A 27687-nucleotide genomic window follows, 5' to 3' on the forward strand; every position below is an offset into this window, starting at 1 on the left:
ATTAACTTGATGATCTTGTGTGTGTATATATAGATGCATAAAACTGTGTATCTCTGAGTATTCAGTATGCCTGACTTCACATGGAATTAATAAAATCATGTAAATAATCTCTCTCCATGTTTCTAGTCAGTTCTCCCTTCAGCTCCTGGAAGGCCAGAATTAGATCTCCTCAGAGCCTTCCCTTCTCCAGGCTGAACAATCCCAGTTTCCTCAGTGCTCCATCTCTCTGATCACCCTGGTGGCCCTCAGAAGTCAGGTCAGTGTGGACAGTACCCAGAGTCACAGCACATAGCTTGTTTTTAAACTGAAATTACACGTGAAAATGCTCAGCAGCTCAGGATTACTTTTCTGATCCAATTCCATGAAACACTAAGCAAGGATTCCAACTGCACCGGTGAGCCTTTGGTGATGGCACATCCTCTTACCAGGCAGCTGTGTCCAAACTGCAATCTGAGCCTGCCTGGCAGGGCAAGAATTTAATCCTTACCCCAGCCTGTGAAGGGCCACAGATGATGGAGAACCGTAACAGCAAAATCACTCTGGGGCTTTTAGAACTTCTGAAATAATGTATTACAGGTTCTCAGAAAGATTTACATCAAAAATATTCACTGACTGACTGTTAGTTCAATGTAGGTTGTCATAAGAAACAAAACAATTGCACTTCTGTCCAAGTTCAGAACTATTTTCCAGCATGCCTCCATTTCCACGCAGCAAGCTGATGTAACCAGAAAAACAATGTAATTACTGCAATCCCAAGAGACGTCCAGTGGGGGTTGGTTTGGTTTTGTTGGGATTTAAATATGCAGTAACTGGTTAGTTCTTAAGGGCAGCCTTACCTCAACAGGTACTGCAGGATCACATTAACAACACCTTCCTCGCAGAACTGTTTCAAAGATACCCTGAACTCTCATTTAATGTTCTGAGTGTCTGGAGTAAAGAGTCAGTAACCCAAACACGCCTGTACCCATCCTATAAAAACACATTGTATTTACAAGGACAATGAGCAGGGAATTGTGTAATTGTAGCAATTTGATGACTCATCCCTGCACCACTCCAGCACCAAAGCAAGGCCTGCAGAACTCGCACATGGCGCAAAGCCTTGTGCTGCATGGAAAACCAGAGCCCAAACACATAGCAAGCACGGTCTGTCCACCTGCCCCTCAGACAGAGAAGCACCACTGAGGCAGGAGAAACGGCAGGCCAGGCCAGGACTGGGGGTTAAGGTCTGCACATGCTCAGCTTGTGCTGCCAGGGGGAAATTTTCAATCAATAATAATCAATTAAAAAAAATAATAATACTCCTCTCCCAGCTTGTGCAAGAACAGCCAGCAATAAGAGGAGCCAGCGAGGCTCCCTGCAAGGGCTCACCTGAGGCTCCCCCAGATGAAAACTGGATTCATTTTCCCACCCATGCCCAGCGCAACAGGAGCTTTAATTCCACCTTCAGCCTGGAGTGGTGCTTGTTTTCCAGGTGTCTCAGTTCGTGCCTTCCGCTGTCCAGTCACTCAGCTTTCCTTGGCAGACACTGGTGTGTGCAGGAAGCCCAACCCACTCCAGAGCAGCAAATCTCAATATTCAATTTGTGTATCAAAGCAGTCATCAAGCTGATCACTGATATCACTGATAACACTTGCAGTCACTTGCCTAAAACATCTCACAATTAACTTTCACTACCCTACCAGGTCAAATACCTCAAAAGACAAATCCTTTCTGCCTGTGAATAACTTTAACAGTAAAGTGTTTAAAGCAGAAACATGGCCCTGACAAACGGTTGGACTGTAGAAGGTACACAGATGTCAGGAGCAAGGTGTTAGTTTGCCTTTTTAATTGATATTTTTAAATTAAGAGAAATTACCACAAGTTCTCAGCTACAATTATTAGCAGTAGTTTTGCACTAATGGTTCATCTATTTTCCACATAAACTTATTTAGGTAGAACCTGCACTTTCAATCTTAATCCATCCCAAAGCAGAATAGTTTTTCCTCTGTACTTTTAAAACTCAGGGCAAACTGCAAACCATGTCCCTTACACAGCAAACTCACTGAAAGTTCCAAAGGAAAAGCAGAGCTTAAGTTTTTAAAGCTTTGACTACACCACGTTACACACTTGTTCAGAACATCTGTACTTGTAACTGCATCAAAAGCTACTCTAAAAAACTGGATTTTGTTAGGCAGTTAGGAGGATTAGCTTTGTCAAGCTTTTGGTTTTTTTTTTTTTTTTTTGATATAATGAAAACATTAAATCGTATTTACTACCTTAGAAACTGTCTCAAGGTCTAGTAAAGAGCCGCTTTAGCTTTTATTTCCTGTATTAAAAAAGTATCCAAAAAAGAAAACTTGAAGGGAAAATACTGGCTTAAGATTATCATCACTTTTCTTCCTTTTAGAGCAGATGCAAAGAGACCTCTTCAGATCCACTCATCTCATCATTCATAGGACTTGTAAAAGGAAAACAAACTATTTAAAGTTGCATTTGAGTGCTGACTGCTCAGATCAGCACAGCTGACCAAGGGTTGAGCACAGAACAGCAGCTGAATTCCAGGGCTCCAGGAGCAGCCAAGGCACTCCAGAGGCAGCTGATGCATCCCTTCAACACCCAGCTGCTCCATCAGCTCTGCTGTTCCACAGCCAGAACCTGCCCCGTTCCCTTCTACAAGCTCTGCCATTCCCATGGAGCATCCTTTCCAAAACCCAGGGGCTGTGTGGACACCCCCACGCCAGGGTAAGGCAAAATCTAATTCCAAAAGCTCCAAAGCTGGACGTTTTTCTCTGTGCCACATTCATGAGTAAACAAGGCAGAAGACAGCACTCTGCCCCACAGAATTAATAAATGTTAACAGTATTCCAGATTAAAGGTAGGATAAGTAACATCTGGGAAGCAAGTTTCAGGCTAAGCTAGTAATTAGATCAGTTCAAATTCATCAAAAATAAATTAGCCTCTGTTAAGATTAACTACACATTTGCAACTTGGCTGCCTGGTGCAAAGTTAAAATACTTCAAAGGTTATTCCTAGTTTCCCAGAGGGAATTTAGGTTCAGATCTCTTCTGCTGTTTCCATATCAAACTAAAGGGAGTTACCTCAAATTGCCAGCCCAAAGCACAACCCTCAGCACGAGGGGTTTGAGGAGCTGTGAGAGGGAGGGGACACTCAAGGGCCTCAGACACCGCAAAACTTAAAGCAGGTTTTGAATAGGCTTCTATAAAAACTTTTACAGTAAAAGCTACACAAAGGTTACTCAAAGCTACTGAACAGTCTGAAATGCTAAACCTGACGTAACTCTCAATTATTCATCTTCTGCAAAACAGAAAGTATTTGCACACAAAAGAAATACAGGAAAAGCAGCCGCCACGATGAAAATTCAATAAAACTGCAGCCTAGAACCAGTGAGCTACTCCAAGGAAGAGTCCTGTCCTCCAGAAATGTAGAGCAGTGTACTCCACACTTGGCAGCTCATGGAAGTGTATCAATCTTCACAACTCCTCAGGAAATTCTATTCACTCACTAATTGTCTGAAACACAAGCTTTTGTGTATGGACAAGTTCAGTGTGGAACTGCTGATATCCAAGCATCCAGAACGTGAAGAAAATCTTATCTCCACAAGGGCTGCAGCCTTAACTGCAGCTAAAGGAAAAGGCCTTCAGTAATACAAGTTGTAAAAAAATACTCCAATAATTTTTTTTAAATATCCACCCAGCCTTGCCTGGGGTTAGGCAGACACTCTGCACTCGAGTGCTGATTTTATCTGGCTTTTCAAAGGCATGTGCAATTGCATAATTTTGATTTCACACGATTTATATAATGGCTGGTAAATGTTCTTGACCTGGAAGGTCAGCACCACTTCTCTCTCTACAACTTCAAGATCCAGTTGATGAATACAACAGCACCTCACTGTAAGACTCTACAGAACAGGATTTGAGAACAGCAGGAACAGTTGCCCCACGTCTCAGGTTCCTGGGTTGGGAAGATTATTTTCAATCCACACCACATCATCAGTGCCTGGAATCTCAGCACAGCTTCTTGTGTGACAGAAAGGTGGCAGAGCTGTGGCACAGGGCAAACCAAAGCCAGGACCAGATGACACATTGTGCACCCCACCCCCAGCCCTGTGCCCGTGGCAGTGCCAGCCAAATCCCTTCCCCAGGGCCTGGGCAGGATGGCACTGGAGAAGGAAAGCTGCTGGCCCTCGCTCCTGAACCCAGGGACAGTCCCAGAGAGTCCCAGCTCTGCTTCCTGGGGCAGACCCACCATCTGAAGGGGCTTTGGGAAGGGTAACTCTGGAACCAGCAAGGCTGAAACAGAATTTCACAGATACCTCAGGACAACACAAATCAGTTACAGCATTGCTCTTCCAAGGGCAACAACATCACCTCAAACTTCTCAGGAATCCCAAATCCACTTGGGAGCAGTGGAAGACCATCCTGCACCACAAAGCCAAGCCTTTCCACAGTGACATTCGGAAACAGGACCATTTTGCCACAGAAATATTACACAGAGGAGTAAAAAGCTCACTATAGTTCCTTCTTTCTCTGCTGTAGCACTTCCTCCAGCCCTGCCAGATGAGAATTGGTACAATTTGCTCAATCCCCTGCTGCGTCTGTAGCCAGCTGTGCTATCCTGGACTCTGATGCCTCCCTTGATGTATTTGGATTCTCCCACCATTTCAAAGGATCACAAGAAACCAACCATCTATTTAAGACTCTTAAATGTGACTCCTGAAGGCCCACAAAACAACTCATCAGATGCAAATCACAGAGGCTCAGAGAAAGCTGGGAATGGGCAGCCTACTAAGCACCCAGAGTCTGTCCTGGAAAGGATAAGTGTCCTTTTGATGGTGACTCCGAGTGGCACCATCAGTATCAGCAAAACCATCAACACTGGTACTCACCCAGCTCCTGAATTCCCCTGAGCAAGGGACCCACCCTCCTGCCAGTGGGGTCTGACAAGGAGTCTGCAGTGCAGACATTGCACAAATGTAGTTTCAACCTTGGTGGGAAATATTTGATTATATAGTTCTGTTTCCTAGAAAATTCCTCTGTGGGAAAGAGACAAGACCTGCAAGGAAGAGGACTGTCACACACACCCAGAACAGATTGCCTTGCATCTCCTCCTCTCCTTGGGCAGATTTCCCTCCTCCATCCCTCCTCCCAGCACCAGCATGGCACTGCCAGAAGGCAGGCAGGGAGCAAGGCACGTTTCCTAACACATTTCTTTCCACCATAACAGGATCAGAGAGAGAAAAAAATCCTCTCTTCCACAGGAGGCTGATAAAGCATCAACACGAGGCTGTGGCTAACAGCATCCCTTCTGCAGACACTTCAGAAGAGCCATCAGCAGTAACAGCTCCTGCCCACCACTTGTGAAATCTCTCAGGCTTAGTGAGACTGTGTAGTGCTTTCTGAGGGACACAGTTAATGTCTGACATTGCACTCACTGCTGCAGCTCTGAGCAACGGGCTCCAGATTTGCCAAGGCAAGGTCCATGAATTCACCATGGAGAACCTGCCTCGAAAGGGACACATCCTGCCCAGTGTGGAGTGGACAGACTGGGATCTCTGAATGGAATGGGAAAGAAACAGAAAAAAAAAAAAAGGAAAAAAAAAAAAAAAAGGCAAGGTAGCAAGTCTCCCAAAGGAGTAAGGAGTGGATCTCTAAGCTCCCATGACTTCTGCTGTGTTCAGAAGCCCCTCCTGCAGCAGCAGCAGCTTAGTGCTGTATCTCAGAGGGACTCATTTCACCACTTCCGCCTCATCTGGCTCATAGAGATCAGTGATTAAGTCAATTACTGACTTCTGAATACTGGCAACTTCTGAAGAGCAGACCACGATGAGAGAACTCCCCACCAAGAGGAGCAGGCTCCTGAAAGGGATCACTCTTCTGTTCAAGCACACTTGGTAGCCTGGGGATGAAATGTATGACCTCTAGTGCTCTCCAAAAACCACTGAAAACAACAAAGTCCAAAAAAAGCACTCGTGTGTATCAGGTTGTTTGTAGCAGCAAAACTCTTTCCCCACAAGCAGAAAGGTCAGTGCTTGGCAGCACCCAAATGGTGCCAGCCAGGGGAGGCCACCACAGGTGACCCCAACCTGCCATGAGGTTTCACAGGCTGCTCCCCCCTCTTGCTGATCACAGGGAATACAGCTGGAATCCTCAGCAGGAGCCACAGCCAGCTCCAAGTGACAGATGCACGTCATGTCCCAGGCAAATCAGGAACCAAACCTCACAGATATTTACTCCATTTTGCTGGTTCTCACACATCAGGGACACATTTCTGTTCTTCAGCTGAGGAAAGCAAAGAGCAGAGCTCTGGCTCAGAGCTCAGTCCTGGGATTCACTCCAGTGAATAACAACTCACTTCCATTTCCAAACAAACACTAGGAACTGACCCAAGACAGAGAAGGTCCCTTCTTGCCCCCAAGAATGAACAGACTCAGTTAAAAACTGAAGTCATAAAGCCCAAAGCACTCAGATACACAAAGGACACCAGAGAAGTGCTTATGAGAACCTTTCCCTTTGGAGAATAAACCACGCTTGGAAAAAGTAATCCCTGCATTTCACATTTCCCCATCCTCCTGGACAGAGGTGTCTGGATCCAGCACCAAGCCATGGCTGGCCACACCACCAGGAAGCACCACAAGGAGCTGCTGTGACTGTAAGGGATGCCCAGACTGCACCCAGAGTGCTCATCCCAGTTTAGGCTCTCCAAAGGAAACAGGCTGGGAAGCACCAGGGGGAGTAAAGTGCAATGCTACCCTTTGCAAATGCCTGCAGTATGTGCAACTGCCACCAAACTGAGCTGTTGGATCAGGCCTCAAAATCTCTAACACCCACATTGAGAACTAAAAAAGAAAAGTTATTACAAGAAACTGCTGAAAACAAACCCCAAACTGCTGTTACTTTTCACTGAGAGGAGACTCCAGCCAGAAGGAACCGCGCTGGAAAGCACGGCTGCCGATCACCAGAGGGAAAACTGGCCATTTTTACCTCGGATTTAGGGACTGGGGAATCCAGGCCATCCCCCTGCCCACACTGCCCCCAGAGCCACCATGGGTAGTTTTAATTGCTTCTACACTGCTTGCCTTGGTTTGAAAGCTCTGTGTCTCTGAAAAGTCTGTTTAAACACAAGGGAACAAGCACAAATATTTCAGATATTGGAGAGAACATTCTGTTCCTTTAAAAAAAAGAAATAATGTATTTCTTTTTAATGGAGCTGTTGGACTGTTTCCAAAAAGAAATGGTAACAGTTCCACTGTTTTGAGGCAAAATACCAGAAAACATATCAAAGAGGTATTTGTAAATGACTTCAGACCCAACAGAAGCAGTAAAGCAGTTGTCTGGTTATGATAACTCATTTCAGCAGCTGCAGAGAGTAAGATTTCCAAAGGGATGCAGGCTCCAGAGCGACAGGCCGCTCATCATCTCCCATTTGTGATTTCATGCTCTGGAGGAGAAGGTTTTAGCAGGGCCCATCTCCAGCACTCTGCGGTTTTAAGAAAACTGCACCGTGTCTGTGCCTGAATTTGTACTGGGAAAAGAGGATGAAAAAGTTTTCATGTTCAATTCTTAGCTTTCAACTACAAGTTTTTCCAACTACACTTTCTGTTGCTACGCTTCCCTCTGGTATCAGAATAGAAGCATCAACAGAAACTCAAAATTAGTAAAGAGAAACAAACAGAAGCTTAAACAAGTTAATGCTAAATTGTAACATCAATAAGTAAAAATATAAACTTCCTTCTGGAAACTTCTGTGTTTAAACTGAAAGAAGGGAAATTTATGTTAGATACCCAGCCCAGAGCACTGAGTGCCATCTCTGGGGATGGGGACTCCATGAAAAGGAAAATGCAGGTCCAGGAGCACTCCTGGAGCGGGACACCCCACTGGGCAGAAGCCAAGGATAAAGGACAGGAAAGCCGGAGGTGCTATCCATCCCAAGCCTCCAGAGTACTTGGGAGAACGGCCTTGGAGGAGTCAGGGGAGACTCAAGTCTGAAAAAGCCACTTCATGAACTCTAAGGTCTGGCCGGTGGAGGAACAAGCTAAGATCTCTCACTGGCAGCTCGGGAAGTGGGACATTTCTTGTTCCTGCAGTGAATGCACTCCGTTAAAGCTTCCAGGCCACACAGCCCACGCGTGAACACAGAGGCAAAGAGGAGCAGGGCACTGCATGCAATTAAGCTAAAAACTTCATGCATAGATGGAAAGATGTAAGAAATAATCTTTTCTAAGAACTCCAAAGATCTTGGGAGAGTGTAAATAAGCATAGCAAAATCTAAGCAGAGTTTTAAAAGAGAGATAAAATGATTTTTTAAAAAAAAGAGAAGTGGAAGAAAAGTGTAACTGAAGACAGGGAAGAAATTTGGTGGGGCAGTATTTGGTTACTGGGATTTTCATTATATCTCTCTAATAATTAATTTCCCAAGACTTATTTCATCACCTCCTACATTATGCAATAATTCAAAGTGATGCCTGGGCTCTTATCTTCTGTTGCTTAATGAACAGTGCTCACATCACACTGGAGATGTTTACTCAGAGAGCCCAGAACCCTGCCTGTCGCTGCCTGGCAGCCCTGCTGGAGCCACTTCCCAAATTAGCACCACAAAACACACTCAAAACCCTGCCGTGCTCCAAGGATGAAGCCATGGAAGGTGCTGTATCCACAGGGTTACATCACACACCTGCTAACAGAACCGGTTTCTCAAAAGACCTGAACAAGAATTTTGGGTTTCATTTTGCAGAGAAATCCATATCAAAGCAAATGAAAACAGGAACTATTGGATAGCAGTGTGTTCATGTACAAAAACATCATTAAAGGTAACTAAGCAGATAAAAATAAGGCGTTGTAGCAGTTTCAAGTATTATTAACTGGCATTTAATAGGTACTTCTCCATGCAACAGAAACAAGTGTTAAGTGTCAGGGACTTTATTTCCTAACAGTATCAATTAAACCAAAAGCCAGAGTAAATGAGAAGAAATCCCAAGTACCACAAATAGGAATTAATATTTTTTAATAAATTACCTGTTTCTCTTCTGCATTCACTAACACATCACAGAATGCAGAAAGCAAATATTTCTCCAGTAAACTGCAGGCACTATGAGGGTATTTTACTGCATGAAGAAAAGCACAGAACACACACCCAGACTGAGAACTGGAACACCTCTCCCAATTCGTGGGCAGAGGAGCTTGCTGAAATGCTACAGCTTGATTTTAAACAGCCTTGTTAGGTCTGATGATTGTTAACAACCTCACAGAAAGGCAGAACTAACCTAATCCCTGCTTTCTTCCTTTGGGTGGATGGCAGGTGACTGCTGAAGCCTAAAGGTTTGAAAAAGCCCCAGGACTGAGTAAGAGCTTCCTGGAGAGATTCTCCAAGGCTCCAGTGAAGACTGTGCTTCTCCCTTTGTGGCCTGTTCTGGTTCCTCTACACACCCCCCACACAACAGACACAGTCCCAGGTAACTTCTGTGAATCACCAAGAGCTTCTGTATTTCCCTTCCAGCACTTCCTATTAATCATTTCACCCCAACTGAATGTGTGCTACAGAACCAACAGCTCCAGCTACCTGTGTCCCACCTGATTTCCATGTGGGCTTAGAGTTCAGGAAACAATGAAGGGCAAGCCACAGTGTCAAAAATAATAAATGGAGAAAGCAGCTGGTGCCACTTTTGCTTCCACATTCCCCTTCAGACATCACTGAGTCACTCACCCTCAAAAGGAGAAGTTTGTTTTTTTTTAAATAATCCTTTACAGACACTTCCAAAAGTCTCAAAGCCTCTTCTGGCTGCAGTTCTACAGAAACAATCAAATCTTACTAAAAAGAAAAAAGTCTTTATTTTGGCACAGTATTTCACTGAACCATGGAATATCCTGAGCTGGAAGGGACCCACAGGGATCACCTAAGCTCAACCCCTGGCCCTGCAGACACCCCAACAATCCTACCCTGTCAAAATTAGAAGTAGCTTGCAAATATTGCCAAGACAGACACCAAACCTCTGGGACTCTGCCCTGGCATGGCTGTAGGCACTCTTCTATAAGCATTATTTGGCCATGAGACTGTTCATTTCTATAAAACTGAATTATCCATCCATGAGTTTGTCTTGGACATGAGTTTTTGTCCTTTTTTGAATACTATTTCAAAATTGTAAACATAAAGCATTCAAATGGAAAAAGAGATTTATATTTTAACAAAAATTTTTAAGGAATTTCTGGTTCTGAAATTCAGATTTGCTGAGTTTCAAGCAGCCACATTTTGTAGGTGAGAAGAGAGGTTTTGAAATAACTGCTTACTCTCTAAGGTAAGACACTGATGTTCTCCAGTGGCTCACCTCAAATGGAGCGACACAAAACTCAGCTGTTCATTTTCATTCACAAAAAAGCAATTTCTTTTAACTACTCATTTCATACACATGAAAGACTTGAACCACTGAATACTGCTCTTATGCAAACAGACTAACACTAAATAACCCTTGCTTTCTGCTGAAAAATGTTACATTCGGAAACACTTTGGGAAGTGCCACACAGTTACTACACATGTTCAGCATTTTCCTTCCAAGGTGAATACCCTGGGAAAAATTGTTAACTGGTCCCAAAAGCTCCCTTTTAATCATTTTCAACCCCTCCCAAACCAATGAAGCAGCAATTCCCCATCTATAAGTTATGCAGGCTTAGCTCCAACAGCTTACTAGAAGAAAAACAACAGATAACTTAGGATTCAGTGGTTTTATAAACAGACCAACCCCCCTTCCCCCATCCCTTGTTCTTCACTTCTTAAAAGTTAAAAAACTGAGTTAACAGGGCAACCCAAAGACCCCAGGACTCCATGCTCACTATTCTGCATTCAAACACGTGCAAAGACTAAGGTAAGGCTACACCCAGAACCACGCTTTGAAGGCAATAAAAAGCTTATCCTTTCTAAATTAAATCACACAAATATCACAGGTTGGTCAGTTCATTGCAATTTAAGAGAAATGGCACAGCTCATTATGTTATTTTTAAGTTAAACGAGAAAGCAAAACGTAGCAGGCAACATGCAGAACTATGCTACTGTATCACAACGTCAGTATACAGGCAATAAAACACAACTCCCCCCCGGCCCTACTGCACAGAAAGCCCTTGAAGAGTCACTCCTACAATGCAGTTAAGTAGAAGATTTCAGAAAAGGATGCACAAAAAACATTTAGCAGACTAAACAATTTGATTAAACAGAGTCCTGAGAGTTTAACACAAGTTCAACAGCATAACATTTACAACAAGAAAGAAGAAAGGCACCTGGAGACATCTGACACTGGGCATGCTCTGCAGGCATCTCAGTGCGCACATGCTCTCTACCAGGTTGGAGCAGCCTAGCCACAAAGACCTTGGCACAGAACACTGCAGGGTGACAAAAAGGAAGGAAGAGAAGAAGCAGTTAGATGCCACAACAAATCACTCAAGGCAGGCAACTCATTAGTATGTTAACGTGGGTACTTATCTATGTTATTTCTACATTCATCACAGTTAGCGCCAGGGTAAAATAAGCACTGAAGATCCTGTGCAGCAATCAAGGACAAGCCATCCCTCTGGCCTGCCCAGGACAAGCCATCCCACTAGCCTGAGCTCCTTTTCCCACTCCGTAACCTCGTGGCTTTAGTGCCCAGCTGAACGTTTTATGACTCCCAGCAGCAGGAGAGCTTTAGTTCACCCATGCTGCTGCCCACAGCAGAGCTTCTGGGGCAGAGGCCTCACCCAGCAACCCAGCCTGGCCAAAATCCCTGCCCAGCTGTGCCCTGCACAGTCCCGCTGGGGACAGGAGGCCAGGAGCTGCCACTGGGGCGGCAAGGCTTTAGAATCCACCTGGAGGAGCTTTGGGAATTAAGGTCTGGCAGTCCCCCGTGTCTCAGCTTGCTCAAACAAACTGTGGTTCTTTATTCTGCACTGGCACAGACAACCTGACAATGGGAGCACATTTTAGAGAGGAACACTTAGCTAAGTTCAAATTGCATGACCAAGTTCTGCTTAATCGAGGAATCCTAATGAACTGCAGAAAAATGCTGGAATTATAATTGAAGATATCCCTAAAGCCGAATCATCCCCTGGCGGCATTTACTACTCATCCCGCCACCTGAACTTAACTACCAAATTCCCCACTGCTGACATGAGAAGTTAGGAAAAGTTTGGAGATCCCTTTTCTTTCTTTTCTGAAGCTGAAGAAATTTGATACAGACAGACTCCCCAAAGCTTCTGCAGCTCCCCAATATTATTTCCCAGTTCCTTTTAAGGCCAGAGCAGTACATACACCAGATAAAGTTAGGGAAAAGGATTCAATTCCTCAGCATCAAGCAGTGCACAAACCCAGCTGCAATATTTGGCACAGACTGAGCTTTCACTATTTTCCACACAGGCTTCCAATTTAGTTACAACAGACACCAAAACTTTAAAAGAAAAGCCCCACACAGGTCAAAGCTGAAAGTGGAATAACTGGAGGTGAAGCCTCATGGAAAGCACTTTGTGCCAGGATCAAGGAGGGGGAGAGAGCCCAGAGCACCTGAAGGGTAAAAAACTTTTTTTTTTGTTTCATATCTTGTGAATAAAACAGAAGGAACACCGCTATTTTCATCCCCATGCTAAGGAGAGAAATTACAGCAAGACCAGCACAAGAATGCCCCTAGCAGCACCAAAACACATTGAAATTCCCTCTTACCCAGCAGGAAGGTGCTGATTCCACAGGGATGTCCTGTGCTATGCACTTGGCATGGCAAGAGTGGGAGCAGGTATCTTATGGACGGGGTAAAAATAGTCGTATCTATGTTTTATTGTATTATTCTTTCATTAATAGTAAAACAAACCCATAGTTTTCAATTACTAAAAGTTTTTAAAAGTTTATTTAATGTTCAGAGAAATGGGATTTAGCTATAAAGTAATTACTCCACTATACCTGTCATTACTTTGCATTACTTAACTTTTGACAGGTCCTCACACTAACACTGGAAATTTAGTTCCCAGAACACTTCTAAGACAGTCAACCAATGACAACAGGGAAACTACCTTAACTTCAAGAAGACGCCAAAAAAAAGAGGTTTTCATATTTTCAAAAGAGATGGGGTGTACTGTTAAAACCCACTAACTGAAGAGACACACTTTTATAGGTCTGTTTTTAAAAAATAAGTGTATAATTCAAGAAACTCCCTTTCCAATCTGTTTCATTCTTTGTTCCTATTTAGGACAATACCTTCATGGTGGTTCTGCAATACTGAACCAGCAAAATTCAGGGTATTTCTGCAGGTGTTGATTAAAGCCCAAAAACAATTTTAAACACAGAGGCCTGATTTAAAAAAAAAAGTCACTTTGCTCACGTGACTTAACAAAAGTCATTGACAAAAAACACAGCAAACTCCTCTCCTGAGATGTTCAGATCTGGTGTAAAAAGCCATGTATAATGTTTATAATGAATCTGCACCTGTAGATGCCCACAAATTAGAAGCTAAAAATCACTGGTTTAGAGGTTATTATGTGGGGGAGTTTAGGAACTACTCTAGCTTAATAAACTGAATTTTAAGTGCTTAAGAGAAAAACAGCTAACTTGAGAACATTTTCTAAAATTTCATTGAAAATGCATTAGACACCAAGGCCATTTCCATGCCAAGGTTAAGTCACACAAAAACCTTTTCACAGCATTACGAAACCCTGCATGAAAGGCTTTAGAAAACCTCCCTGGACACTCAGCTGCAGCACTGCTATTGCACAATGCTACAAATTAAATATTGTGTCCCACTTCACACCGAAACAGGAACGTGCAAATATTTGTGTGCTTCCCTGACATGTTATTGCTTGACCCTGTCGTGAATAATAGCTTAACAATGTTCCAAAGGCTTCACCTTGCACTGCTCCTTCTTTTGCCAGGAGCCCAGGGAGGTGCAGCACCATTTAATAAAGTCTGGGAAGGGGAAAGTGCCAGTGGCCAATGGGCACAGAATTAAATGAGAACAGAGATCAGAACTGCACAGGTTAAGGTAAGGCCGACTGAAATTTGGCCTGAACTCGGATTTTAAGGAATAAGGTAATTCGCAATGCAGAGCTCACATTCTGAGGGCACCTGGAGGTGCTGAGAGGGGCTTTGAGCCCCAGGGCAAAGGAGGGAACTGACATAGAAACTCATTCTGATCTCTTCAATGCCTTGTGCTTGCAAATATTCGCACTCTCATTTTATTATTAGATGATTGATGCTAATTCCATACACAAAGAACTGCTTTGGTGGTCTAGCCCCAGGAATTACATTTCAAGCTTTATGCTTCAATCTTAAATCTCAAATTTAAGCAGCCTATACAAAATGCTGCATTCCCAGAGAAACATGGAAATCCTCAGTAAAAAGGGAAGATGCTTCAATGTCTTTAAAATTCAAATGTTAAGAACTTCTTATATTACTAGCAAAGCACACAGAAGTGTGCATCCAATAAACCAACTTTGTAGCTGGGAACTTTTAGGAGGGAGGTAAAAAAAACACCCTCTGGGGCCCTGAACTATCCAAAGTTTTCCTTTATCTGGTTACAAGTTACAACATGGCCTGGTTAAAGCAGTGTAACATGCCCAGAAATCGTTTCTTTCAGTGCATCTGATACTGTCACACAGAAATCCTCACACTTTTGTATCCCTTAAAAAAACCTCACACATTTATCCTCTAAAGCCCATTAAATTGCTCAAGAAATGCCTATAGCCTGTATTTCTGATTGAATTATAACACCTTTGCAAACCAGGCATGGCAATACTGCAGTGTCTTAACCAAGACTGACAGCATTTACATAACCCAGACTTATGCTGCAAGTTTTATAAAATATTAAAATTACGACCTCAGATTTTTTCACTGCATTCATTTTATTTATACAAGATAATTTAGGGAATCCAAATTGATTGGTGTGTTTACAGCTTGGGATATTCTGGTCTTAAGGTAAAAATATGCAAAAAAGGTACAATCAAATAACCCCAACCTTCACTGTCAATTTTTTTTTTCAGATTTTTATCAATAAGAAACTCACATGCTACTCAAAACTGGTGATTTCCTGATTAGTTTACTTTGATTTAGGCCTGGACGAACACAATTGCTATTTATTTCCACCAACACTTAATACTGATAATTTTATGGGTAAGTGGTGCTAATCAAACCCCTCTCCATGGCTGGGGGCTCAGTTTAATGCAGCCCAAGAGGTGCTCTGAAAAGCCAACTTGGATTTGAGGGCAGTCAGACAATCGGGAAAGCCTTATGCTCTCACCTCCAACTTAATGACAAGCTCAGATCTCCTCAAAAATCACCATTAACCACACCAAGACATAAAAAAATATGAGCAGCAACACTGTTTCAAGGCCTTCATTAGTATTTTACACTCGGCAGGAACAGCAGCCAACTCCAACTCCCTCCCGGTTTGCAGGCTGGGATTTCCTCCAGATGTGACCTGGTGCTTTTCCTGTTCAGGCTTCAAACAGTGCCAAGCAGAGCAGTGGAGAAGCCCTGGGCTGGGAATGAGTGTGCACAGGTGGGGAAGCAGAACATCCAAGGGTCTGTGTGAACACTGGGTGGGACATGCAGGGAGCGGGGACACCAGCTCCCCCAGGGACAGCGCGGCTGGCAGGGAATGGTCCCTGCACATCCCTGGAGGCGCAGACATGAGTGCCTGACCAACAGGAGCACTCTGGACTCCTCCTGCTGCCGCCCCAGAGCCAGGCTGTGCCCGGGGAGATGCCCTGTGCCCACGTGCTCCACACAAGTCTGTTGGAATCAGTGCCATCACATCACTACCTTCCCCATGGCCAAATGCAACCCCACTGGGCCTGGGGGATTCGGAAGGCTGTTGGAGCACCATCCATACAACACATTTCCACACTCCAGGGAGTTTTACATGTGCATTCCAGCAATCTGCTTCAATTTCAGCAGAACTGGACTCCCAGGTCAACAAAGTTGTTTTAGATGTAATTTACTCTTGCATTTATTTCTGTCCTTCCATGAGCTACAAATGCAAAAATGAATTTCTCATAAATAAATACCCACAGAGCGGAAAACTCATTTTAATTTGTGAAAATTTTTTGACTCTTCTTTTACTGCTATCAGATTATTCTAAAAAAATAGGTAACCAATAGCTGAGTCACAGTGCCATTAGGAAAATCAATTTAGCCAAATCATTGCCATTCACAATAAAAACTGCTCAATGGAACAACCTTCCAACAGCCATTCGAGATCTGCAAGTAAGCTCTTGCATCTGGGGAAAAACACTAAGTGAGGAATGAGGAAATTTAAAGCAAGACAAGGGAAAAGAATTGATCAGAGAAATTCTCCTTATTACCAAAGCGATGCTCTAGATAGGACACTGAATTCACAGGAGGCTGATGGATAACGCTGTCCCCCTCTGCTCCTGAAGATCAAAGCGTGTGTTTGCTACACACAGTCAACGCTACAAAAGAATATGGGTTCAGTGGAGAGAAGATTAAATGCTTTCTTTGAATAGAATAACCAACTTACCCCATTATAATTTATTAATCAGGATAAGACTCATGAGATTCAGCAGCTCATTTTCAAGAAGATACAAAGGACTGGGAGAAAATCCTAAGATGTTTGCATAAGTCACTCTGAACATTAACTGAAATAATCTCAATTTTCCAAAATACACAGCATTTAGATTAGCCCTTGCTTCCTTTATGTACATACACCCCAAGTCCTGCAGTTGTGTGATACACCTTTCAGCACTAACATCCCCTGTGTTACACTAAAAAGGCCATTTCTAAAGCAAAGCACTTTCTTCTGCTCTCCTGCAGCAGAACAGGGACTTACAGACATCTCCAGCCAGCAGCTCAGGGAAAATCCTGAGAGGGCAACACAGACCCAGCACTGCAAATCACACAGCAGAAACTTGCAGGGCGTCAAACACAGGGAAAACTGTGGCTAAACTTGTCTAACATGTTCAAAGCTGTCTCAGACCCTTAGGTTTTCAAGGCTGAGGCCTAACAGAGCTAACAATAAATCCTAGGACAGCCAAGGCAGGGTGGAAGCATCGACAAGTTCCGATGCCTGTGGAGGCTGGGCTGCCAGGAACAAACCCAGGATTCCCAGGCAGGGCTGCACACCCCAGGCTGCACAGGAACACTGCCACAGCTCTGAGAGCTGCCTCACATTGCACTTGCTGAAATGTAACATTCAAAACACAGGCAAGAGCAAAGCCTCCAACCTGCTCAGCTCTACTGCTGCCTTTGTAGGGCTGCCTGATGTTTCCAAAAGTTAAGCAATATTAAATAACATTGAGGATCTTGATCAGCAGGAGCACTCATTTATGCTTCCTCTTTTTTTCCCTGCTCAGTGTATTTTAAATTATTTCCTCTTTTCAGTTTTCATCACTAAAGTTTGCTTCTGCCTCCCTGTTCTCTCATTTTAGAAAAAGGCACACCCTAAACAGCAAATATTCCACAGAAGGACATTATTTCACAGTTTTAACTTCAAAGTGAGTCCGATGTCTGTGCGGAACAAATTCAATTTGATACTAGATGAGAATGCAAGAAATGTGTCAGTCTAAGGTTAATGAGTATTTCCCTTAGATTCCCCCTCCGGTTTATTTAAAAGTCACACTAAAACAGACTTCTCCACCCTAACCAAATAAAATTCAACCACTCAAAAAATCAAACCAGGAAACAACAGCACCCTTTGCACAATTTATTATAAATGCACTTGTCAATTAAATTCAAATATAACTTTGGCACAAAATACCACACCAGCAAAACAAACGCAGAATTAAAACCATGCACGAGATCAACAGCGCCTACAGAGTTTCTGCTACAGGAGGTTAAATACTGAGGCCTCACATTCACTGCAGTAACTGCCTACAAAGGAGAACACACAAAGGCTGAGCATTACTGCTGTTACTGTCCACAGGAATCCAGGTACATTGTTTCACAGTGACTTTAGAAATATGTTGCCAAGTCCATCAAAGCACTAGCTTACAGTAAAGCTGGGCACTGGGGGGTGCAGCTCTCCCAATCACACCAGATACAATATTGAACTTCCATTATTTTATTTTCCTGCCAGCCAGGGACCCAGCTTGCCTTCTGAGGCACACAAACACCTTCCAAACCCATCTCCAAGACAACCTGTTGTAGCCTTTTGCAGGCATCCCAAATCTCAGAGGAATGTGACTCCAAGTACAATGGCTCTCCCCTACTCTGAAATAAACCCAGTGTCACTGTGAGGCTCCGCCTGCCACCCCTGTCCTACACCTGTCCCAAAACAGCTGGGCCAAACCTTCACACTGACAGCTCAGGAAGGGTTTGGGACACTGACTCCAAGTGCTGCCCACAGCAGAATTTCAAATGGCATTTCAGCAGGAAAAGCTACAGGAAATTGTCCTAGGAATAACCAGAGAAGTTCTCTCCAGTTCTGATGGATCCATCAGAGGACAGGGACTGAACTCAGAGCTGGGACCCCCCTGAACTCCACAGGGAGCCCAAGACAGTCACTGGCAAGACTGCTCTCCCCTTCCAAAGGCAGGTTGTGGCAGCCAATGGCTCTGTGCCCGTTCCCGCACACACAGAAGTTCACCTCGTGCTCCCAGGCCTGTGCTCCACAGCACACTGGCAATTCCCTCCAGTATCTCCTGGCCATGCCCTGTCTGACTCAGCTCAGCAGCTGATTCCCTGTGCCCTAACACCTGGGGGACATGAAGCAGTTAAAGCGAGGGACTGAATGTGCGGACAAACTCATCTAAGCAGAAGCAGCAAGATATAGTACAGGGTGACTTCTTACCTGAAACTTTGTTTCTGGGCTTCAGATCCACCAATCCAGAATGAAAGGGGATTCGAATGGGTTTTCCTTCTCAGACTTGTCTGTTAAAAGAGAGCAGCCAATCATCTTCAGCTTGGTGTATCTACTTCTTTCTTGAACGAAATCCCAATTACTGCTAATGCTGTTAGAGACAAGGCAGCCCAGGCACCTGCCCAGCCCGGGACCAACTACGTTAGTGGGGCTGTCGGATTGGTGGATCTAAGACAGAGAAACGCATTTACAGACAAGAAATTGCTCCTTCCCTTACCCTGGGTCACCCAAGCAAGTGTTTTGGGGTACAGCTCACTTTGCTAAGATTAAGGAAGAAGAGAAGAAGCTACAACACAAATAACAAAGCGAGTCCTGAAGCTTCAACCCCAGCTCACACTTTGCAGGCCTGCTCCAGGAACACAGGTTTGCACAACAGCCTGATGCAGTTCTCCTGGTCTGCTATAAACATCCTCTAAAGCACTTTACTGCAATGATTATTTCCCTGTTTCCAGGCTCAAAATGACCTCATTTGCCTTACACGTCTGCAGCACAAAGATGGAGTTGTCAAGACACTCCTGATCAAAACAACAGCCTTGTATTCAGTACATTTGCAGTACTGCTGTGTCTCTGGAAAACAATCTAGAGCCAGAAGAGAGTAAGACACTGTACACTACTCCTGAGACAAGGAACTGTCACCTCTTGCTAAGCAGGGAGATAAAAGGCCTCCAGCCAGTCCTGCCAGCAGCACAGTGAGAGTGTGACTACTTTAAAGCAGCTAAAAAAGTGACACCTCCGAGAAGATGCGGTCTGCAGAACACTCACACTCCACGTGCAACAGAAAGCTCAGCCTACAGAGACCAAACCATGCAACTTCCACCAGCAGCTTCAAAAACTTTGGGCCATGGCCTACGGAGCTTCCCCTGCCAGCAGTGAGAACACAATGCTCCAACATCCCCAGAGGAACTCATCACCACCCCCTCTCACCCTCTCTGCTCTGCAGCCCCTCCAGAGAGCTGAACCTCAGCCTCCACTGCTGTGGCCCACGTCTCAATCTCCAGCAACTCACAGAAGGGTGGAAAAACTGCCACTGTCTTCAACTGCGCCAAGAAACCATTTCCATGAGAAGAGGACTGTCCCTGACTGCCCACAGCTCCTTAAAGAAAGGAGCATCTTCATGGTGGGGTGATTTCCTGCTTTCCAGCCACTGGCAAAGGCAGTCAATCCCAGGGCAGTGTTTCAAGGACAAAGCAGCGCTGTAGGCCCAGTACCATGTCCAATGCATGATTTTTAAGGCTGCCAAGGAAAGTGCTAGGATGTCAAGGCATATGACTCAGAATTTTCAGAGTACAACATAGCTCAGCAAGAAGCCAGCTATCAAATTATATAAATGTACTGATTTGCCAAGTCACTGCAGAGCCAGCAGGGTGCTGGAAGGAGAGGCATTTCTCCAGGAAGCCAAACCTTAACATTATTTGCAAGTGTAACAGCTCAGGTCTGATTTTTGTCTCCAGAAGGACCGGTGTGCTGGAGACAGCCTGAATAACAAGTTTCCCTGGCTAGTCCTCCCCTGCCCTAAGAGAATTGCCAATGAGATTCTCTATCAAGTCCAAGCTGGAACTTACTAAGTTTTGCAAATTCTGAGTATAGATTTTCAAAGAGATTTAGGCATTTTTGTCTGAAAATCAGAAATTGGCTTCACTGCAAAGGTTGGAAGACTTGAGAACAGCCCCATCATGCAAACCATGCTGAAATACACGAGCTCACACCTCTCAAAAAGGCAAACAGTGTACATTGGCACAACTTTTGTACCAAAACTCCACATTCAAGAACTCCTCAACAGAATGAAACTCAGAGCAAACTTGTAACACTGAATATATATATTTATATATATATATATAGTGATTCTCCTCTTCTCCTCTAAGTCATGAGTAAACCATAATTCTGTAGTGTTGCCAACAGCTTGAAGTTGACCCAAAAAGCTTTTTCTGTCATTTTACCCAGAAAACACATCACTCCCTATTCCTAGCAAGCAGGTCCCTACCTACATCTTACACATTTCCATCTGTATTCATCCTACAAATGGGCCCAGGAAGCTGAACTACTCTTTGATCCCACACAAAACTGTTAATTTCCTGGGGTGTAAGTACAAGGATGCAAGTCCTGCAGGGGTGTGGATTAACAAAGCACCAAAGAAACAACATGCCTTCAAATGTTCCCATTGTTAATTTAGCCTGCATGAGAAGCAAATTAAGTTTTCAGAAAGAGTCAGTGCTTTTCGTTGTTAAAACACCAATGGCATTGAGTTATTTTTGCATTATCCGCTCTTGGTCATGCATTGCTCATATTGGGAAATGTGTGGAAGTGGTACAGGAAAACGGAGTGGGCTGTCAGATGTCACACCACTGAGCTCATAAATACATCAATAAACTAGGGAAGGAAGGGAATTTCCAGAAAAAGTGGATTTTCTGTGAATAATGATGCCATAAAAATCAAATCACGAAATCAGATTATGTAACAACATAAATAGTGGCATCCGTACAACGAAGACGTCGCCCAAGGAAAAAGCTAGAAGGAAAGAATTGTTACCCATCAGCATTAATTTAAACAACTCAGTCAATATTCTCATTTCCCTTCAATTAATTTTCTGCCCTGCAACAAAAAAAATTCCTTGTCATGGAGCAGCCCTCTCATAAGCACAGTCCCTTGTTCTCTCCCACACATCATTCCTCTCGCATTGGCACATTTGCTGCAACATCCATTTCATCTGAAAGCCATCAGCAATCTCCCCGAGCACACTGCTGCACAAGCACTCCGAGCTGCCCAGGGACAGGCAACTGGAAATGCCAAAGCACCCGCGACCTCTAAACTGCAAGGCAATAAACTCAGCACACGCAGAGACATACGGCAAGCTGATTTAACAAGCAGCAGAGGCGTTTTAGAAAACATGAAATGAAATGAAAAGGTACATCCATCCTTCAAAGAACATGCCCAGGTCTCTCTGAGGGTACAGCTTGTAACAAGGCAGGTTGTTTTGCTGCGATGCTGCTCACAGCACTCCTCAGTGACCCGAATCTTAGCAGTGCTCAAAGCTCTGTATCCTGAGGGACACAGACAGCACTGTCTGACAAGCAGCAAAGGCAGATGGGCTTTTCAAAGCAGCAACCCCAGAACACTTCAGAGAGGGCAGCTGCACCCACAGCAGCTGCCTGCAGAGACGGGATCTCGTTCCACACGGACACCTGGACAGGGATTTACTCCGGGAGCTCCTGGCCCCCGGGCAGAGCTGTGGGGCAGCCCGTGGAGCCAAAAGCTGCCCGGTCACGCTCACCCAGAGGAGCCCTGCACATGTTCCAGACTGCAGGGAACTTCCGCTGCTGCACCTCACTAGCTGAGCACCAGGCAGAGCTTGGAGAACTCTGTCATGTTAGAAAATGTAACTGCATTGTGAGGTGAGAAATCTCTGAGTCTGGAATGAGGTTTTAAAAGCCTCTGGTGAAACACCAGGGCTCAGTCTCCCCAAGAATTGGTAACACCCTTTCATTGAGAACCAAAAGCAATTTAGTTTCAGAAGTTCCCCCACAACTGTCACATCTGCAGCTTTCCTTCACCTGAATAATCTGATGGCTACTGCCACCATCATCACAAACCTCAGATAACTTTACACACTTCTGTATCTTCATAGCCTCCTTTCCTCTGCCATCTCATTTCCCCAGTCAGGCCATTGCTTCAGCTAACCTTCCCAAAAGATAAAGCTTTCCACACCCCTTTGTCCACTTCCCTCCTTTCACCACTCCACTGGCTCTGAGTACAGTTGCCTTGCTCTAATTCATGTTCTTAAGCTCTTCCTTCCCATTTTCTGCACCGCTGCCAAAGTCACAGCAATCTCTTCTCTTCAGTTTTGCATCCTTCCTCTGCAATGCACTCTCTGAAACGGGACTATCATTCCAAGAACCTGGCAGCAGCACACACCTCACATCCCCTGCCCCAAGGCTCATCCCAAGGCTGTGCCTTCCTCAAATCCATCCCACCACCACCTCTTTAGCTGTCTGCTCCAGCCATTGCCTTTTTCCCCATGTATGAAACCCTGCATGCTTTACTGTCCAACATGCAGCTCTCAACTCTGCTCATTTAGCTACTGAAGATTAAAAAAAGATACCAGCAAAGCAAACAGATCGTTATCCTGCTGAAGAAAGCGTATCAAGGTTACACACAGGTTTACAAATGCCTTACTAACACTCCATCTACTCCCAGGCTTCAATTAAGAGCCAGTCACATTTCAGCTAGAACAGTACCTCCTTTGTTTCAGCTGCAAAGATGATCACTGCCTGTATCCGTGTCACTACAAAAGTCAACTCTTTGAAGGATTCCTCCAAGAGTAGGTGAAAAAAAAAAAAAAATCCCACAAATCCAACAGGCTGCTTGGCTTGCAATGACTGAGACAGGGAAGAAAAAAGCCAGAGCACTATAGCCCTACTGAGATATATATACAGCAGCTGTATTTTAGCTTCCAAGCAGAATGTTGGGATTTATTTTGCATTTTAAGCTTTAAACAGTTTAGGGGCACAACCATGTCCAGTTGCAGTAATCCAAGGAACTTCAGTGCCCCTGGAGTGATTTACAGCAGGAGCTGCTGCTGCTCAGGCAGGCCTGTGTGAAACGCTTCCTTCTCAGACTGGAACCTCTGAATTGAACACCTCCACCTCACATCAAAGTCCTGCCAGGAGAAACAGAAAGATTCTTGGCAAGATATTCAATTATAATTCCTCCTTTATTATTTACTGAGGTGCTTAAACACTGGACACTGGTAGGAGAGCCAGACAGAACCATTCTAGATATTCAATTATAATTCCTCCTTTATTATTTACTGAGGTGCTTAAACACTGGACACTGTTAGGAGAGCCAGACAGAACCATTCTAGACACTGAAGGCCATGTGTTAGGAAGATTATTTTCAAATATATAACTCCAAGATACAAATGTTAGCAGTGTGAACAAGTGCTTGCCCATTTTATTCCCAGGCATGGCCTTTCCCAAACCTTTTCATGCTCCTACCACACAGCACTGAATGCTGAATTTAACCTGCCAGCACAGGGACCTGTGTTTATTGAGCAGCTTGGGCAGCAAGGCCACAGTGAAACATGAGGGGCATAAGCTCAGTCAGTGGGAGAATTTCCACACAGCTGGATTCCTGCTCAGGAGCCATCTCGCGTAGGTGGCTGGTGGGTTCAGGAGCCTGGGAGCAGCAGATTTATTTTGTTATGCCATCCACATCTCATAGTGCACAGTTCACCCCACAAATGTATAAAAAGCCTCCCAAACTGCGTGCCACACTGATGTATTCTGTTACAACCACCTCAGTACAACCTAAGCAGCTAACACCCCCCACACTGTGAAAGCTGCTGGTAACACTAAATAACAATTATGGAAAGCTTCCTGGGAAAATTAAGAACACAGGCTTTTAGCACATATTGAAGGTAAATGCACATCACAGGGTTGTTGCAACTGAACACAGATTTTATACACAACTCAGATCTGCAGGTAACAAAAACTTCACAAAGCACTGCAGTTGGCTCTTTAAAGGAGCAAAAAGGTCACAGTTATCTATTTTCACTGAGAAAACCAAAATGAGGGGCAGAAAGAGCCCTTTCAATGAGTGGCCCTCCATCTGTTCTGGATTACCTCCTCACTCCTCAGTCGCCTGCTGACACCCAGCATTTCTCTGAGCCCACGACTGAACCACCCCAGCCCTGCCAGGCACCGTGAGCCTCAGCCTGGGCAAACCAGGCAGTCCCAGTTAAGCTCAGGGGTGTCCCACCCGTCCAGGTGGGCACCACCTGCACGTGGAAGCTGTGGAAAGGCATCACTCAATGCTCATCCCCCTGGGAATGACTAAGGGCAGGATCCACAGAAGCAGCACACAGCACGGGAAGCCTTCAGCTGATCTGAGGGACACAGCGGCTTGGGAATACTCACTAAAACTTCACACAGCAAATCAAAGTTGTCACTCTGAAATGTTGAAATATTTCTCTGAGATTCCAGCCTTAAAAATAGAACAGTATTATTTCCATGAATGATTTTCCTTTAAATAAATGCAAATGATCAATCCAGAGAAGGCACAGTTGAGGGCTAGAGCAGCTTGTTCTGAAACTTACGTGCAATTAACATGTTGACACATTACCTCTTGTTTATCAGCCCCTCAGAATTACAGTGTATTTGCTCCTCAGAACTTTCAGATCACACATTTGCTCCTGTATTTACTACAGATTCATCCCTGGCACTGGAGGGAAGCAATGCACCAAACCCCATCTCCCTGATCAAGGAGAGGTATAAAACATCTGCTTTTAGGAATGTGGAACACTCTTAAAAAGAGCAGCATCCCCCTAAGCCTGCCAGGCAGGAAAGATCCTGGGGTTGGGATGTTTGCCACAGCACTGACTCCCACGTTTCCAGATCACAAAGAAATCCCCAACAGGGAACTCAGCCCAAACAGCTTCTGCCCTGTGGAGTCAAACCAATCTCCTGGAGAATCTCCCCTTCTGCACCACATCAGAAGACAAAACCTCCACATCTGCATTTAGGAGTGATTTTCAATGCTTTTAGGGAAACATCTCCACTCAAACACAAGTGATCCCGTGCAAGCCTCCACTAAAGTTAACATTAAATTCAACTTCATTGTAAAGAGCACCATTTTCTCCTGGAAATCACAGAATTAATTGTTCATCTTACTCAATTTTTATATTTATCCTTTTCTTATGAAAGAGAGAAAAGTGTATGTCTAAAACCTCCTACTACATACTGAAACTCCTACTAACCCCACTGATATTTGCATGGATTAGCACATTTCCCAGCTCCAGCAAGTGGAGGATACAACACTCATCAGCAGAAGTCCCATTTGCTTCCTCCTGATACAACGTGGCCGCAAAGAGGAGACACTAAAATGGGAGAGCACTTGCAAAAACACAAAAAAGTGGTTTTTGAACACTGAGGGAGCCAAACCTTCCAGCTCCAAATGCTACCTGAGCACCTCACAGAAGCCAGAGCTGAGGAGTGTTGGTGACTGTTCCACGGAAGAAAAAAGCCACCAGAGCACAATTCCCGGGAACTCAGGAGGCATCTCTCTGGGAGGCTGGTCCTGAGCCGGTTCCCCACAGAGCTGCCCCAGCCTTGCCCTCCCTGCTGAGGGCACCGATGGCTCTGATGCCTCCCAGGGCAAGTGCACGGGGGAGGAGGCTCCCTAGGAACGGCTTTTAAGCCCCTGCCCTCAGTGATCAGTAAAATCAATGAAAGATACACAAAGGCTTTGCAGGTTCCCCTTTTTCATTTTATTTCTGCTTTTTGAGACCAGATAGCACACTTTAAGAAAGCTCATATTTTCTGGATCAGGTAGTTTAGCAACAACTCCACTGGCTAAAAAATACATTTATGTCTCCACTGAACCCAGCTCACCTTCAGAGTGCCTTAAAGGGAAATTATTTGCATTTTGCCCCTAAGTTCTGGAGAACTGTATGAAATTTTGTATGTGAGAGCAAATTACGCTTAGGAGAAAAAGCAATCATACTTATAACAAATAAATTAGTAGATATTTACCGATTACTATTCTCTCTCAGCTCCTAACTAAATTTTATTCATGCCTAAATGCAGTAAAACGAGGGGCCTCTGATATTTGCCTATAGAGATCTAATTTGTTTATATTAAAAAAAAAATCAACACCTCTTTCTACTGCTCCCACCTGACTGCTTCTCCACGAACGCGAATTTAGCGGCGTAAGCGTTAATGAGGAGTATAACCAATACACCAGTTAGGTCTCGTTAGGCAATTCCGAGTGTGCTGCACCGGAGCTGCAGCACCGGAGCTGCCCCGGCCCGGGGCCCCGAGCCTCCCCGGCGGGGTCTGATCCGCCCCCGGCGGCGCGGAGGGGTCCGGCCGGGCCCGGGAGGGGCTGGAGCCGGAGCCCTCCCGCCCGGGGCATTTCGCTTTCGGTTCGCGCCCCCGGCCCGGCCCGGCCCGGCCCGGCCCTGCCTCCCGCGAGGGTCAGTTGTAGTTATTTATTTATTTTCAATGAAACGCAGGCGCTCGTGGCGCCCCGGGCGGGCCGCGGGAGCGCGGCGGAGGCGGGAGCGAGCGGATCTCCCCGCGGGGACAGCGCGGCCGGGCCGGGGCCGAGCACGGGCCCGGCACAGCCCCCGCAGAGGCGGCGCCGGACCCCGCGGGCCGGGCGCGCCGGGGGGGGGCGACAGGGGACGGGAGGGTGAGCGCGGGGGCCGGGGGTGACTCACCATGAGCTCGATGGTCTTGTCCTCGATGACCGAGTCGGGCTCCATCGCGGCGGCCGCTCCGCTCCGCCCGCCCGGCCCGGCCCCGCCGCCGCCGCCCCGCGCCCGCCAGGCCCCGCCGCGGCCCGCCCGCCCCCGCCGCGCGCACGCGCAGGCGCACGCGCGCTGCGCCCGCCGCGGCGTCACGGCGCTCGCGGAAGGGGCGCGGCCCCGGCGCGCCCGGCCCCGCCCCCCGGGGAGCTCCGCGCTGCCCATTGGGCACGGGCGGCGCGCGGGGCATGGCGGGAGCGGCGCGGCCGGGGCGGGGCAGGCCTGAGGGGCCCACACGGGAGCGGGAACGAGAAAGAGAAAGAGAAAGGGAGCGGGAACGGGAATGAGAAAGAGAACGAGAAAGAGAACGGGAGCGGGAACGAGAAAGAGAACGAGAAAGGGAGCGGGAACGAGAAAGGGAACGAGAAAGGGAACGGGAGCGGGAACGAGAAACAACGAGAAAGGGAACGGGAAAAGGAACGGGAGCGGGAACGAGAAAGAGAACGGGAGCGGGAACGAGAAAGAGAACGAGAAAGGGAACGGGAGCGGGAACGAGAAAGAGAACGAGAAAGGGAACGGGAGCGGGAACGAGAAAGGGAACGAGAAAGGGAACGGGAGCGGGAACGAGAAAG

At 45.6% G+C, this 27687-nt stretch overlaps 1 protein-coding gene across 5 annotated transcripts in view; it reads right to left on the reverse strand.

Moving 5' to 3' along the window:
- FBXW11 (F-box and WD repeat domain containing 11) overlaps nt 1-27168 on the reverse strand; it is a 56955-nt gene extending 29787 nt beyond the window's left edge. The window contains exons 1-3 of one of the 5 annotated variants that reach the window (XM_068205441.1): nt 27029-27168; nt 18745-18824; nt 11262-11363 (exon numbers count right to left, since the gene is read on the reverse strand). In XM_068205441.1, the coding sequence (XP_068061542.1) occupies nt 11262-11312 (51 nt within the window). In that variant the 5' untranslated portion in view covers nt 11313-11363; nt 18745-18824; nt 27029-27168. Of the gene's footprint in view, nt 1-11261; nt 11364-16300; nt 16409-18744; nt 18825-27028 lie in introns of all 5 variants that reach the window. The other 4 variants (XM_068205444.1, XM_068205443.1, XM_068205440.1 and 1 more) reach the window with 4 other exon arrangements.
- Between the last annotated feature and the right edge of the window lie 519 nt (nt 27169-27687).

Source organism: Anomalospiza imberbis, chromosome 15, assembly GCF_031753505.1.
Source record: "Anomalospiza imberbis isolate Cuckoo-Finch-1a 21T00152 chromosome 15, ASM3175350v1, whole genome shotgun sequence".
NCBI classification, from domain to species: domain Eukaryota; kingdom Metazoa; phylum Chordata; class Aves; order Passeriformes; family Viduidae; genus Anomalospiza; species Anomalospiza imberbis.